Source organism: Crocuta crocuta, unplaced genomic scaffold, assembly GCF_008692635.1.
Source record: "Crocuta crocuta isolate KB4526 unplaced genomic scaffold, BGI_CrCroc_1.0 scaffold145, whole genome shotgun sequence".
NCBI classification, from domain to species: Eukaryota; Metazoa; Chordata; class Mammalia; order Carnivora; family Hyaenidae; genus Crocuta; species Crocuta crocuta.
The window spans coordinates 3,072,531-3,088,221 of NW_027530857.1; the positions used below are offsets into that span (position 1 = coordinate 3,072,531).

Sequence of the window (15,691 nt, forward strand, 5' to 3'; positions counted from 1 at the left end):
CACCAGACAACTCGACGCGGGGCTCAGACTCATGAACCATGAGCTCCTGATCTGAGTTGAAATCAAGAGTTAGAGGCTTAACCGATTGACCTACCCAGGCGCCCCTGTAATGTCTCAACTTTTATTTCTTTATTTTTAAAATATTTTTATGACTCTTTTTTTAATTTTTTAATGTTTTATTTATTATTTCTGAGAGAGAGACATCATGAGCAGGGGAGGGTCAGAGAGGGAGGGAGACACAGAATCTGAAGCAGGCTCCAGGCTCTGAGCTGTCAGCACAGGACCCGATGCGGGGCTCGAACCCACGAACTGTGAGATCATGACCCGAGCTGAAGTCGGACGCTCAACCGACTGAGCCACCCAGGCGCCCCTGTAATGTCTCAACTTTTAAAAATGGGGTTTTTCTCTTGCTTTGATGTTTGGGCATAAATAAGGATGCAGTGTCATAATTTAGTGCTGAGTTCAGCCAATTGGTAGGCGCAGCTAGTAAACCAATGTCATGGTCTTGCCTCCCAGCACCTCAGGCAGGTCGCGGCCTTGCTGTGTCCATACTGAAATTCTCTTTTTGACCAGGTCCCATCCACTCCGAAGTATCCGTGACCCCGGCCACATGGACGACAATGGGAAACACTGTGGGTAAATCAATACAAACCCACTTGAAACACACATTCACTTATAAAGGCTACGACATTAAATAGCGACAGATCAATTTTAGGCATAATCTATTCCTTGAGAACTTGTGTTTTTACTCTTGTGTTGCTTGGTGACCAATAACAGGTACCTAGTAAGTGTGTAGGGAAAGAAATTCAGAATAAGATTCAGGGTACCCGGGCGGCTCAGCTGGGTGAGCGCTCTGCTCTTGGTTGCCTCTCAGGTATTGACCTCACAGTTTGTGAGTTCAAGCCCCACACCGGGCTGACAGTGCAGAGCCTGCTTGGGAGTCTTTCTGTCCCTCTCTCTCTGCCCCTCCACTGCTCTCTCTGTCTCTCTCTCAAAAATAAATAAATTTTAAAAAAAGAATAAGATTCTTTTTCTGCACAGATTTTATAGTAATATCTAAATTTATAGGAAAGCTAGGAACTATGTTGGAAAAATGAAGAGAGAAAAATGTGTTTTTTAAATGTTTATTTTAATTTTGAGAGGGGGAGAGCAGAGAGAGAGAAAGAGAGAATCCCAAGCAGGCTTCTCACTGTCAGCACAAAGCCTAACTAGGGGCTCGATCTCAGGAACTGTGAGATCATGACCTGAGATGAAATCAGGAGTCGGCCCCTTACCCAACTGAGCCACCCAGGTGTCCCTGTCTTTCATTTCTATACTGAGATCACTAAAACCAATCTCAAGTATGTATGAGACAACAGTTTGCTGTTCAGTCTTTTTCTTTCCTGTAAAATGGCCAGTTGAACGTTGAGCTCTAGATTGTAATCTGTATAATAAGAGATATAGAAAGTGAGGGGCACCTGGCTGGCTCATATGGTAAAGCATGTGACTTCTGATCTCGGGGTTGTGAGCTCAAGCCCCACATTGGGCATAAAGCTTACTTCAAATTTAAAAAAATAAATGTAGGAAAGTGAGATGGGCGGTGGAAGTGAAATCAGGAAGTGATCTGAGATGCTCTAACCTGGTACCACTCCTATATCCTGCTGAACCACGATAACTCAGCCTTGACATGCTTCTACTTCCTCATTTTAGGAAATGATTTATGAGCACTTGACATTATCAGTTAGCATTTCTTAGCATTTAACATTGGTGCTAACGCCGTGTGTTGGTGTCTTTCACGATTTACTTCAACGTGGCCGATAAACAACTCACGGATTCTAGGGCAAAATGACCCCTCAGTCTTTGGAATTTATAATGGAAGATTATTAACAGGACTGCCTAAGACCTCCCCCATCTGGAGTTATAACATTGGCATAATTTATGTACAACAACTCCTAAAACAGGCTGGTGATAAAAAAGAATATTAGCATATGATGTGGAGAATATAGGGCATCAAGTATGTTAAGAAACAGTTTTGACTGTTTAAAACATATGTTTTAGATAGCCATTATTTAAAATATACGTTAATTTAAAAAAAACAACAACAGAAGACTGCATTAAGTATCCACTGTCATTATTATATCAGTTGAAAACATCTGGGCTTATCCCCAAAACAGAAAATTTGACATTAAACATACAACCCTAGAAATTGATGAGCTTAAGGCTAGTGAATACATTTTGCTCTGAAAGTCTTATGCCAGCCAGCATTGCCAAATTAGCTCAGCCCACAGAAATGTGTGATTGTTAAGCTCACGGTTGTAGGTTTGAGCCTACATTGGGTGTAGAGATTACTTTTAAAACAATCTTTTTTAAAAGTTTATTTCTTTATTTTGAAAGAGAGAGAGCATGCACACTTGAGTTGGGCAGAGGAAAAGGCAGAGGGAGAGAGAGAGAATCCCAAGCAGGCTCTGCACTGCCAGCAAGAGTCTCGCAGAGGCTCAGATTCACAAACTGAACCGGGAGATCATGACCTGAGCCCAGATTGAGTGTTGATTGCTTGACCAACTGAGCCACCCAGGTGCCCCCTCAAAAAACTAAAATCTTAAATAAATACTTTACACAAAAACTCAGAATTAACTAGAATGCTTGTGGTATCATATTATACAACACAATCTTCATGTAGTTTTAAAATAAAACTTTATTTTTTTTATTTATTGAGAGAGTGAGAAAGAGAGAGAGAGAGAGAGAGACAGAGAGAGAGAGAGAATCTCAGGCAGGATCCATGGGTAGTGAGGAGCCCCACATGGGGCTTATTCCCACACCCACAAGGTCACGACCCTGAGCCGAAACCAAGAGTTGGACGCTTAACCGACAGAGCCACCCAGGTGTCCCTCTTTATGTAATTTTTTAATGTTTTTTTTTTTAATTACTGAGAGAGAGAGAGAGACAGCATGAGCAGCGGAGGGTCAGAGAGAGAGGGAGACACAGAATCCGAAACAGGCTCCAGGCTCTGAGCTGTCAGCACAGAGCCTGATGTGGGGCTCGAACCCATGAACCATGAGATCATGACCTGAGCTGAAGTCGGATGCTCAACCGACGGAGCCACCCAGGTTCCTCTTCATGTAATTTTTTTTTAAATGATATTTGTATTTACAAGAAAATCCTTGCAGGTGTACAGTTAGTGGGGCCTTTCGTTGTATTTGCAAAATCCCAAAAGGGAGACTTATCCGCCAAAGCCCTTTAAAAAAGACCTATCAGTGTGCCTTGCTTGCTTTGCTGAACCTTTATTTATTTATTTATTTATTTATTTATTTATTTATTTAATGTGTATTTCTTTTTGAGAGATGGAGAGAGACAGAGTGCAAGTGGGGGAGGGCAGAGAGAGAGAAAGAGACAGAGAGAGACAGAATCCAAAGTAGGCTCCAGGCCCTGAGCTGTTAGGACAGAGCCCAACGTGGGGGCTCAAACCCATGAACTGTGATATCATGACCTGCACCAAAGTTGGATGCTTAACCGGCTGAGCCACCCAGGTTCCCTGAATCTTTTCTTTTAAATTGCAAACCTGAAATCCTGCCTTTGTTCTATTAAAATTCTCAGATTTTAAACACATTCCTTGTTTCCATCCACTATAATCCATGCCTCTGAGTCTGCATGGCATGGCTCGGAACACTTAGAACAGTGCCATCATGGGGCGCCTGGGGGTCTATGTGACAGACTCTTGATTTTGGCTCGGGTCATGATCTCACAGTTTGTGAGTTCAAGTCCCACATCAGGTTCTGTGCTGACAGCGTGGAGCCTGCTTGGGATTCGGTCTCCCTCTCTCTCTGCCCTTCCCCAACTTGCTCTCTCTCTCTCTCTCAAAATAAATAAAAAGAAACTTAAAAAGAAAAAGAACAGGACCATCACTCTAGCCTTCCACAGCTCAGTGGATCACACAGTCACCATGCACAAGTCACCATAGACAGTCACTCCAAAGGGCTACAAAGTCAATCTGTTTGTCAAATAGATGATCTCAAAACTCCAACAATAAGTCAGACTGGGAGACCCAGCTGATGTGGGTGTCTCTTTCCAATCAACATTTTGGCAAAAGAAAGAGAGAGAGGGAGACGAAGAGGGAGAGAGAGAGAGAGAGAGAGAGATCACACACGCACATACACACATGCATGCACTTCAAAGAATAAAAGGGAAGCGCTAAAGTATCAGAGAAAAGAGAGAACTTCAAACAGAGCAGAAAAACGAAGTTAAGGACAGAGAGACTCAGGAACAGCAGACACCAAATGAGGCCATAGCCCGTGGGCTCTTTTTGCGCTACAAGAGATGTGATCTTGACCGTCTGTTACTGTAACTAGAGCTGAGACCTCTGCATGCAGCCGCCCGTACCATGAACAGGGAGCCAGAAGAACCCCTCCCCCCCCCCCCCCCACCTTGAGAGACACACCAGAGAAGTTTATCACCAGGCTACGGATCTGATACACAAAAATAGCTTGCGAAAACCAAAATGTCAAGACTGCACCATAACCAGATAAGAGTCCACATTTCTTTTTCTTTTCTTTTTTTAAGTAGGCTTCATGGAACCCAACATGGGGCTAGAACTCATGACCCTGAGATCAAGACCCAACAGGAGATCAAGAGTCTGACGCTTAACTGACTCATTCACCTGGGTGCCCCAGAGTCCATATTTCCTTCACCCTCTGTCTACTTATTTGGGGGGCTGCTATAACAAAATTACCATGGATCGGGGGGCTTAAACTGCAAACATTTATTTCTCATGGTTCTCAAGGCCGGCAAGTCCGAGATCAAGGAAACTACAGCCAGGTGTTCACATTCTAGTCTAAGATATTTGAACTTCCTTGATTAAATTTCTCTGCTATAACAAAAAATTCAGTTAAGACTTGTACACATGCTAGGACCTTCTGGAAGTGATTTTTTTTTTTTTTTGATGGAACTTAAAAAAAGAAGAACAAATTTTCTATCTGGCTCAACATGATGCAGAACAGGGAAAATATAAGAATGGATGGTCTCAAATCTAAAATAACTCAGCAGAGAAAGGAGTCCAGAACCACAGAAGACTGTGATACCCTAAGCCACCAAAATTTGGTGGCTTCACCAATGGCAAGGGACACAGAATAGGGGTTTTAGCAATTTTATGGAGATGTTAGAAAACCATGGTGCCGTAGCATTAAAAGATTCTTTCTAGAATTGCAAGGAATATAGAATTGCATGGTGAATATGAAACACTCTTACGATCTGATTCCTACCAGTTGTGTGGCTGATTACTTATAGACTCTGTTGCTAGGCTACATGGACACCATGAAAAAGAAGTTTTGAAATGTGTTTAAAAATTTCCATGGAAATTCATTTATAGAGAAAGTTGTTATTTTCTCTTATGCTTTTGAAATATTTCATCTGAGCGGGACACTGTCAAGAGGATGTGAGATATGAAAAAAAGGAAACAATTTCTTCTGAGACTTCTAATTTCTCAGTGGCTAAATATTTTATACTGGAATACCTGTACAGTCACACTAATGTCAAGGAATAAATTAGTTATCTTAAAAAGTGAATCCCACAGTAGTCGTTTAGACTGAGTATAGAATAACTTACGGATATTAATATGAATTAGAAATACTTCTCATTATGGTCAGAAGGGACTATTACTGTTTTGCTGCTATTTTTAGCATGCAAATCTCATAAGTCTATAATATTAGATTATAACAGTAGAAACATCTCTAAGAAAACCAGCTTTAGCAATATAAATGCTGTGGAGTTACAGCAAGTACTTAATTGCTTGCTAGATTACTGCCAAAATACGGGGGTATTCCAGTTCTCTGAGATGTGCCCCCATTATTGATGAAATCCGGTCACTTACAGATGTAACTAATGTGCACTTTTCCTGTATATATTTTGTTTACCTTCTCTGCCAAGGTTCTACTGTGTTTCTTTTGGTTATTGTTGCTGTTTTGCAACAAACAGCATTGCTGCATCAATAATTCATTGCTTTTTACCTTTTTTTTTTTTTTTTACAATATAAAACAGAATACTTAGTTGATTAGCCAAGTCTTCTGGGTATGTCATTGCAGCTATATTCCAAAATATTCCTAGAACAGGAGTGCCTGGGTGGCTCAGTCAGTTAAGTGTCCAACTTCAGCTCAGGTCATGATCTCACAGTTTGTGGGTTCAAGACCCGCGTCAGGCTCTGTGCTGACAGCTCAGAGCCTGGCGCCTGCTTCAGATTCTGTGCCTCCCTTTCTCTCTGACCCTCCCCTGTTCATGCTGTCTTTCTCTCTCTCCCTCTTTCTCAGAAATAAAACATTGGAAAAAAATATTCTTAGAACAGTTGGAAAAGGCAGCTTATAGAAATGATCTCATTCCTCCCACCATAGGTAAACCNCTAGCACGGAAGCCAGTGGGGAGCCCAATGGGGAGCCCAATGTGGACTTGAACTCACAACCCTGAGATCCAGACATGAGCTGAGGTCAAGAGTCATACACTTAACAGATTGAGCCACCCAGTCACCCCCTAATGTCCTTTTCAATAAAGGTGGATATTTCACGAAGCAGGGACTCACATATAATAAATACCTTATCATAATCAATGCAATTACTTTTATAGAAACGCCTTGCTGTTTTTTTTTAAATTTTATTTATTATTATTTCTACTCTCCTCCCACCACCATTACTGTGTTTATTTATTTATTTTTTAGAGAGAGTGTAAGCAGGGGAGGGGCAGAGGAAGAGGGAGACAGAATCCGAAGCCGACTATGTGCTGTCAGCACAGAGCCAGAGGTGGGGCTCAAACTCACGAACTGAGATCATGACCTGAGTTGAAGTCAGACACCGACTAAGCCACCCAGACGCCTCTATTACTGTTGGTTTTTAGCCGAGCAAGCAGCCAGCACTTTCTTCTAGCATAAACATTTCAGTAATTTGTTTCCTTTTTCACCTCTTATGCGTTAGGTCAACTGAGTAGCACATTAAGGACCTCCCAGACCCCAATCAGGATAGAGGCTGACAATCTTGATGCTGTAATATGCTCCTGACTGTAACACTGCACTCGCAAAGGATGAAAGACCCAAATACCAATTCAAGTTAGAGTAAATTTGTCTTTACCACCAAAACCGTATCTTCCTGCTTTGCCTGACTTCCTCCCTGGGCGTCTATCATCTCACAGTTCCAGTCCCTTCGAGGCTCTCATTCACCTCCAGCTCACCGGTCCCTCCTCCCACCATCTTCCAAGATAGTCCCGCAGTGGTACCTCTTCCTGACCAGCAGTTACACAAAAGAACACCGAAAAATGAGAGTTATTGCATTTCCCACAAGCATATGTGGCAACTCGGAGCGCCTGGGTGGCTCAGTCGGTTGAGCATCCAACTCTTGATTTCTGCTCAGGTCATGACCTCATGGTTCATGGGACAGGGCCCCAAGTCGGGCTCCATGCTGACAGCGCAGAGCTTGCTGGGGATTCTCTGTCTCCATCTCTCTCTGCCTCTCCCCAACTTGTGCTCTCTCTCTCTCAAAATAAATAAACTTAAAAAAAGCAAACGGGGCGCAAAGCAGCTAACTTTGGCTCAGGGCATGATCTCCCAGTTCAGGAGTTTGAGCCCCTTGTCAGGCTTTGTGCTGACCGCTCAGAGCCTGGAGCCTCTTTTAGATTCTGTGTCTCCCTCTCTCTCTGACCCTCCCCAACTCACGCACTCTCTCTCTTTCTTTCTCAAAATTAAATAAATAAAACTTTAAAAAAAAAAAACCAGCAGGGGCGCCTGGGTGGCTTAGTCGGTTAAGCATCCGACTTTCGCTTAGGTCATGATCTCGCGGTTCGTGGGTTCGAGCCCCGCGTCGGGCTCTGTGCTGACTGCCAGCTCGGAGCCTGGAGCCTGTTTCAGTCTGTGACTCCCTCTCTCTCTGACCCTCCCCTGCTCACGCTGTCTCTCTCTCTCCTAGAAATAAATAAAATATTAAAAAAAAAACCAGCAAAAAAAAAAAAAGAATATGTGGCAAGTCAAACTCATTTGGGAAAACAAGACAAAACAAAAGATGCACCTAGAAAATACAATTTTGAACTGACTTCAGGCAAGGGCTTTGCCCCCTCGTATTTCCAGATCTCTCTCCCCACCACTTTTGCTCGGATGCCCTTAGGTTAACTCGGCAGTTCTGACTCTTTATCTAAGACCAGTAATCATGGTGTCACCCAATCCCCTTCACTCCTGCCTTCCTCCTTAGCGCAGGAGGCAAACAACAGCCTCTCTCCCGGAACTGGGACAGACAACCCTTTCAAAATAACTGGATGAATCATGCCTACCTCATATCCTAAACAAACCTAGGTCCAATTCCAACAGCCTACCAACAATAACCAGAAAATACATGCAGCGCTAGCTCTGTCACGAGCCTTCTTGTTAACCGTTTCAACCTCAGACAAGTTACATTCCATGCCAATGAAATAGACCCAATTAAAACAGAAAAACACTTAAATCTCTAGATCTTTAGCCTTTATCTCCTCAAAACTTTTGGAAGATTTCAGAAATCTGCAAAAACAGGAAGAATAATAAGTTATTTAATGTTTGCTGTTCATTCATTCTTTCTTTATCTTCAGATATTTTTTTAAAGATTTTACTTTATTTACTTTTATTTTAGACACAGAGAGAGTATGTGTAAGCGAGGCAGGGGCCGAGGGAAAAAGAGAGAGAGAATGTTAGGCAGGCTCCATACTCCGTGCGGAGCCCAAAGCAAGGCTCCACCCCATGACTCTGAAACCATGACCTGAGCCAAAATCAAGACTCAGATAGATGCTCAACTGACTGAGCCAATCAGGGATCCTCTTTTATGTAAGATCTAAATCCTGTTGTCCTGGGGCGCCTGGGTGGCTTAGTCGGTTAAGCGTCCGACTTTCACTTAGGTCATGATCTCGCGGTTCGTTGGTTCGAGCCCTGCGTCGGGCTCTGTGCTGACTGCCGGCTCAGCGCCTGGAGCCTGTTTCAGTCTGTGACTCCCTCTCTCTCTGACCCTCCCTTGCTCACGGTGTCTCTCTCTCTCTCTCCTAGAAATAAATAAAAAATATTAAAAAAATAAATGAATAAATCCTGTTGTCCTTAAGTACTGAAAAAGCAACCATACCTTTGATTTTCCAATGGCTATTCCTTTTCTCAGTCTGGGGATTCATACAATAGAAAACATAAGCCTATGTAAAAGGAGGGAGAATACTGAATACCAATATAATTACTGCATTATATATGTAATCTATCCCTGATTTTCCTGGCAAAAAGAAAAAAAAAGAAAAAAACCCATGAAATATGTAACAGGATGGATTATGCAACTCTTGTTGTCTGAAGGGAAAAAAGATGCCTAAGAAGAAAACAGTTGCCTGGTACTAACTTCCAAAGGAGGACTTTCTAAAAATATCTATCTATCTATCTATCTATCTATCTATCTATTTATGTATATATGTATGTATGTAAGTAAACTGTGCCCCCAGTGTGGGGCTTGAACTCACAACCCAAAGATCAAGGGCTGCATGCTCTCTGTTCTGGGCCAGCCAGGTGCCCCTAATAAATTTATTTTTAAATGATACTACATCACCACCATAAGCACCCGTCGTATCCCTTCCGTATGTGGAAAATAACTGTAAAAGCAAATACTATGAAAACAAAGGAAGGTTACTAAATAAAAAAATAATAATAGTAAAATAGTGACCTATAAGGAACGACACAGCTGGTTGGTTTGCTAAAGGGCACACTTGAAAATAAGAAAAAACAAACAACTGTTTTGTCCTTTTTATCAATGAGTTGAAAATGAGTATCAGCTCAGTGTTTCTTAGTTTAAGACACAGATGAGCTGAATAGCCAAAAGATATTTACTGGACTTCTCAGGAAAGGTAAGATACTGATAACTAGTTTCTGGCCAATATGATGTTCAACAAATTCTACTGTCCCAGGAGACTTCCGAAGTGAACTCCCAAGTCCTCCGAATGTGCCAGGTTATTTGGTGAAACCAGAACAGCAGTCTACAGAGGATTTCCTTTCCGTGAATCATTGCCATCTGGTCTGCAGAAATACTTATAAAAACCTTTTGTCAAGTGGCCTTCTCATAATTTTGAAAGTATTTTCAGCAAGTTCGTCAGATGAAATTTCTGAACGAACTACAAGTTTTTCAACAAGCATTGTCAGCAGAATGAATGTAAGTTTCAGAATTTGTTCCCAGGATCCTGAGTTTATCATGTCTCATGCACAGAAAATACAACATCTACCATAATTTACTGCACTCTTTTATTGTATGTTATTTTTTAAGGTTTTATTTTATTTTTAAATATTTTTGACAGAGAGAGAGAGAGCAAGAGAGAGAGAGAGAGCACACACACGATACACTTGAGCAGGGAAGGGCCAGAGAGGGAGAAAGGATCCGAAGTAGACTCTGTGCTGAGAGCAGGGGCCCCGATGTGGGGCTCAACCTCATGAACCATCAGATCATGAGCTGAGCTGAAAGTGGCCGCTTAACTGACTGAGCCACCCAGGAGTCCCTAAAGATTTTATTTTTTAAGTAATCTCTACACTCGACATGGGGCTCAAACCCACAACCCTGAGATCAAAAGTCACATGCTCTTCCAGCTGAGCCAGCCGGGTGTCCTTTATACACTCTTTTTTTATTTATAAATTTTTAAATGTTTTTATTTATTTCTAGGAGAGAGAGAGAGAAAGACAGCGTGAGCAGGGGAGGGTCAGAGAGAGAGGGAGTCACAGACTCTGAAACAGGCTCCAGGCTCTGAGCTGGCAGTCAGCACAGAGCCTGATGCGGGGCTCGAACCCACGAACCGCGAGATCATGACCTAAGTGAAAGTCGGACGCTTAACCGACTAAGCCACCCAGGAGCCCCTTTTATACTCTTAACGTGGGCCAAGACTTGGCTAGAAGGCCTGTCGACATCTACCTTTATACAGACAGAGAGCTGGCATCTCTCTACTATATAATGTCATTAATGTATGTATCATATATAATGGGATTTTACATATTACATATACATTATGGATATATAAAATGAGACTATATGTTATATATTAAATGATATATGCAATATATTAAAAAAATCTCATTAAATCTTTCTCAGTGTTAATTCTAGGCTCAAAGAGATGACTGACCTCATTCCTCCAATAGTCAACAAATATATTTATTGACTGCTTACTGCGTGCCAGCCATCATTCTAGGCACTGAGTTAACAGAACCAAACAGCATAGACATAGTCAGGTCATTTGTGTTTAGTGATGGTTGTGGGGAGAGAGGAGAAGAAGCAAGATAATTTCTGATCGTGACAAGCTGTGAAGAAAGTAAGATTTGTAGGCAAACCATGACTCTTGAATGCTGAGAACAAACTGAGGGCTGATGGGGGGGGGGGAGGGGAAGGGGGTGATGGGCATGGAGGAGGGCACTTGTGGGGATGAGCACTGGGTGTTATATGGAAACCAACTGACAATAAGCTATTTTTAAAAAAAGAAAAAAATGTAAAAAAAGAAAGTAAGTAAGATCTGTGCCAGACGTGGGTGGGGGAGGGCAGGGGGAAAGGAGAGTGGGGGTTGGTTAAGGAAGCCTTGCCTGAGAAGGAACACTTGAGCGGAGACTGAATGATGAGAAGCAATCAGCCTTATGAAGACTGGGAAGGAGCATTCCGGGCGTAAGAAACAGCTACTGCAAAGCCCTGAAGCCAAGAACGAGCTTGGCATGTTCAGGGAAAACAAAGAATGTATGGCCAGAACCTACTGAGCGATGGGGAAAGTTATACCCAGAGTTACATAAGGCCTTGTAGCTATGTTGAGGAGTTTGGAAGTTATTCTCGGCAATGAAAAACATTTGGAAGGTTTTAATTAGGGGAGCAACATAGTCTGATTTTGTTTCAAAAATATCCTTCGGGGGCCGTGTGAAGAATAACGTAGAAAGGGCAGAAGAAGAAAAAGACACGAAGTTTCAAACTTGCGTGTTGGCCCAGGGGCAAGCGATGGTGGGCCCAAACCAGAGTGGGTGTGGAGGGAAAGGGGTGGATTTGGGGGGCAGAGAGGACCAGACGGCCTGACCTGTGTGGGGAGATTCAGGGGAAGGAGAATCAGCAAAGATTCCTTGCTTTTGGTATGAGCAGCTTTCCTCTGGCTTCATAGCTAGTAAGTAGGGGAGCTAAATTAAACCTGAGGTCTGGTTCTGAAGCTATTCTTCATCGCCTTCGTTTTTCTGGAGGCTGCCCAATTGAAACCCAGGGCCACAACTCCCCATCATCCCCAACCACTAAATCCCAAGCTCTGTTGGGTCGTGGTGATGCCTGGGACCTCCTCAAGCTGCTCAGGGTACGGATTTCAGAGCCACCAGAGAGGAAGACATCTGGGGCTGGTGTTGGGGGTGCACCAAGGGGCCCCCGCCGAGGGCCTGCTGTCAGACAGAGCCCTCCATCCTTGCCCGTCCCCATTCTGATTCTCCTCTCATTCTCACCGTGTAACCCCCCAGCCGCCTCCCCATCCTGTGAGGTCTCCCCAGGCAGGGTCTCCCTCTGTGAGAGCGCAGGTACTATGTAAGTCAGCTCATCATCTCAGGGACCACGGGGGGCATACCCACCAGTCTGCAGCACGTGGTTCTAGGCCATTCCTTCCACCTCGTGCGAAAGAGGTGAAGGGGAAGCAACAGAAAGCAGTGTTAGAGGAAAAGAGAAAGTTTCAAGAAGGAGAGAAGAGTTTCTGGCCTCGACCGTGACAGAGAGATGCAAAGGGAAGCCACCCAAAACAGGCCACTGGATTTGGCTAATGGAAGAGACGCTTCGGAAGGCCGGCCGGGTAAAATCATACTGCAGGGACGAAGAGGTTTCAGAAAGGTGAGCAGCCAGCCCTGAGTATAAATCTGAGAGGCGGTGACTGAGAAGAGGAAGGTAGACCTGATGCTCAAGGAGAAAACCGGACTAAGAAGAATAATTTTAATACAGGGCATGTATGAGAGCACTTTTAAAGCGTTAAGCAAATAACGGTTATTAATATTTCACCTTATCAGATGCTGCCTTTCACTTACTTCTTTTTACCTCAATGCCCTATTGACCTAAGCAAATTCTTTTTTATTTTTTTAAGATTTTGTTTTTTAAGTAATCTCCACGCCCAACATGGGGCTCGAACTCACAACCCTGACATCCAAAGTCGCACGCTCTGGCAACTGAGCCAGCTAGGCGCCCCTCCCAAAGCAGATATGAAGTGAAACAGTAAATCACGTGTAATGCTTCTTGGTGTCGCCAACACAATATCCTACACACACAGATGAGTGGGAGCTCAGAAAATCAACATACATGGCGGTATCCAGAAAGCTGTCATGCATTCATACACACTTCTCACTCAGTTTGTTTCCTGCACTGTATGCATATTACTTTAGAATCATTACTTGAGAATAGATACAAAGTCCTAAGCTTCTTTATATTTCTCATAATACTTGCCTCAGAGCCTTGAACATAATAGGTACTCAATTAATATTTGTTGATAGATTCCAATCGTTTGTATGAGTTTCCTCACTTCCGATGGCAAACCGTCTTTTGGCAATAACCAAAATTACAATGTAATTACATTAAATTGCATTCAAATATATGGATTATTTCACCCCTTCCCAAGTGAAATCCAGATGTGCTTCTGCACCCAATTAAACTACCCCTTTATCAAAGTTCCATTAATCTCCCGGAGGTACCACTGTGCTCATTAAGTAAATGTCAGGTAGGTGCAGAAGCCACTTTGGATTTCGTTTAATAAACCAGAGCAATTTAAAGTAATTACTCATATCTTGTGAAAAGAAGCCAACGTAGAGCCAGTTTAACCTGCTGGAGATCTGTGGGTGAAGGAACACAGAAAGTAAGGAGACTGGGAAGACATTGTTCCTTTGCCAAAGGAATTAAGGGAACCAAGCAAACTATTTACCCTAAAAAAGGACACAGTTGACTTTAAGAAAACTTTATTTTTATTTTTTAAGACTTTTTTTTAAAAAGCTTATTTACTTACTTTAGAGAGAGAGGGTGAGAGAGAGAATCCCAAGCAGGCTCCATGCTGTCAGTGCAGAGCCTGATGCAGGGCTTGAGCTCACTAAGCATGGGATCGTGACCTGAGCCAAAGCCAAGCGTCAGACACTTAACCAAATGAACCACCCAGGTGTCCCTAGGCAAACTTAAGACACTTTTGGGGCACGCAGCTGGCTTAGTTGGGAGACCATGTAACTCTTGATCTTGGGGGTGTGAGTTCAAGCCACCCCTTGAGTATAGATTTGCTTAAAAATAAAATCGTAAAAAAAAAAAAAGCGCCATTTCAAATGTTTATAGGAGATTTAAAAAATGTTAAATTACCCAATTTACTGCCTACATTTAGCTTATTTATCTGAAAACTTATCTTAGTAACTATCTGAATTGTTGTCTTCCTTTTAATCTAGTTTCCCACATTAATGTGATTTACTTCCCAGAATAATGAGCAGGGGCTTTATGACACTTGTAATAACAGAGAAATAAGTTATAAAATGTATGCCTTCCCACATGGTAATTTTCGATATATGGATTATCATTTGGACTTATTTTAACTCTGCATACTTATGCATTATTTAGTAGACTTAAAAATTCTTTCAAGAAAGGAGTGAAATTAGGCGACTTTTGTTAATGTGCTAGTCAATATCATAGGCTAGTTATTATAAAAATCAGGAAAATTATAGATGCTTCTATATTATTTTTTTAATTTTTTAATGTTTATTTTTGAGAGAGAGAGAGGCAGAGCATGAGTGGGGGAGGGGCAGAGAGAGAGGGAGACACAGAATCTGACGTAGGCTCCAGGCTCTGAGCTGTCAGCACAGAGCCCAACCTGGGGCTCAAACCCATGAACTGTAAGATGATGACTTGAGCCAAAGTTGGATGCTTAACTGCTTAACTGACTGAGCCACCCAGGCACCCCTAGATGCTTCTAGATTATTATACAAAAAATTCTTAATATAAATTAATGACTATCAAATGAGTTTATTCCACAACTTACCAAGTAATTACAATTGAAGAATTGAACAAACAGGTCAACTTTGTAGGTATTTGGTTTCTAGAATTCATATTATCTGAAGGCCAAATGATGTTTCCCTCATCTGAAAATAGCATTATCTGTTTAGCTATCAGCAATTCAAAGTAGGGAAATCTGGGGTGCCTGGGGGGCTCAGATGGTTAAGTGGACTTCGGCTCAGGTCATGATCTCAAAGCTTGTGAATTCAAGCCCCATGTCAGGCTCTGTGCTGACAGCTCAGAGCCTGTAGCCTGCTTCAGATTCTGTGTGTGTGTCTCTCTCTCTGCTCCTCCCCCACTCATACTCTGTCTTTCTCTATCAAAAATAAATAAGCATTAAAAAGGGGGGGGGAAGGTAATCAGTATGTACTGAACACTTACTATATCCAGATACTTTTATTTTATTAAGTAGCCCCATGGTGGGGCCTGAGATCAAGAGTTGCATGCTCTACAGACTGAGGCAGCCAGGCGTCCCCAGATGCTTCTGTGTAAGTGTCTCACTTAAACTTCCCAAGGCACGTCCAAGGCAAAGCCAACTGTCCTTTTGCAGAGGAGGAAAATGAATTTCCAAAGTACACGTGGTTCATCTGAGAGCAAACAGCCCAAGGAGCCTTGTCTTGGTGCCTGTTTTCCAGCAACACCCAGGTTCTATCTCTTCCAGGAAGGCTCTTCAATGAAACAAACCCCAAAAAGCAAAAACACGTTTC

At 42.6% G+C, this 15,691-nt stretch overlaps 1 protein-coding gene across 1 annotated transcript in view; it reads right to left on the reverse strand.

The window, feature by feature from the left end:
• Window positions 1–258: 258 nt before the first annotated feature.
• Window positions 259–15,691, reverse strand: part of LOC144235954 (uncharacterized) — a 196,612-nt gene continuing 181,179 nt past the window's right edge. Inside the window, exon 5 of the mRNA XM_077769563.1 lies at window positions 259–630. Within this exon, the coding sequence (XP_077625689.1) occupies window positions 521–630 (110 nt within the window). The 3' untranslated portion in view covers window positions 259–520. The remainder of the gene's footprint in view (window positions 631–15,691) is intronic.